Source organism: Antrostomus carolinensis, unplaced genomic scaffold (assembly GCF_000700745.2).
Source record: "Antrostomus carolinensis isolate BGI_N321 unplaced genomic scaffold, ASM70074v2 scaffold38651, whole genome shotgun sequence".
In the NCBI taxonomy this organism is placed as follows: Eukaryota; Metazoa; Chordata; class Aves; order Caprimulgiformes; family Caprimulgidae; genus Antrostomus; species Antrostomus carolinensis.
The window spans coordinates 1-705 of NW_010292664.1; the positions used below are offsets into that span (position 1 = coordinate 1).

Consider the following 705-nt stretch of genomic DNA (forward strand, 5'->3'; position numbering starts at 1 on the left):
CCTACCCCTTTGCCGTGCGCACCTTTGTCTTCGCCATGCCGCTGAGCATGGCCTGCCCCATCATGCTGGAGAGCCTCCTCTTTGACCTCCGCACCCGCAACCCCACGCTCTTCGTCTACTTCTACCGGCGCTACTGCTGGCTGCTGGTGGCCGCGTTCTTCAACGTCAGCAAAATCCCCGAGCGGATCCAGCCAGGGCTCTTCGACATCGTGGGGCACAGCCACCAGCTTTTCCACATCTTCACCTTTCTCAGCATCTACGACCAGGTGCACTATGTGGAGGATGGGCTGGCCGAGTTCCTCAAGGCACCCCTGGATGCCCCCACCTACTTGGGCACTGTGGGGTATATGCTGCTCCTCACGCTCTGCCTGGTCGTGGTTGTCAGGAGGTTCCTCAGCGTTGCAGACCTCTGCAAGCAGGACTAGCTGGGCCGGCGACCCTTGGGACAGCGACCACAATACCAGTGACCCTTGGGCTGGAGACCCTCAGGCTGATGACCTTCAGACTGGCAACCCTCAGACTGGCCCCACCATGTCCTGAAGATGCTGTGAAACCTGGGGGAGACACACCTGTGGAAGAGCCAGGTCCCCTTCACCGAGGGCTGCCAGAGAAAATGACCATGGCGGAACTGCTCATGCTCTTTAAACTACTAGGTTACCAGGGGAAGCAAGCAAACGCTTACTGGTATGTTGCTGCTTAGAGTAT

The 705-nt window shown here is 58.7% G+C and overlaps 1 protein-coding gene across 1 annotated transcript; it reads left to right on the forward strand.

The window, feature by feature from the left end:
- Positions 1-8: 8 nt before the first annotated feature.
- PAQR9 (progestin and adipoQ receptor family member 9) lies at positions 9-425 on the forward strand (the record flags this gene model as incomplete). Its single annotated transcript, XM_010177053.1, has 1 exon — positions 9-425. A coding segment is annotated over one exon (417 nt), but the record flags the coding sequence as incomplete, so codon positions are not given.
- Between the last annotated feature and the right edge of the window lie 280 nt (positions 426-705).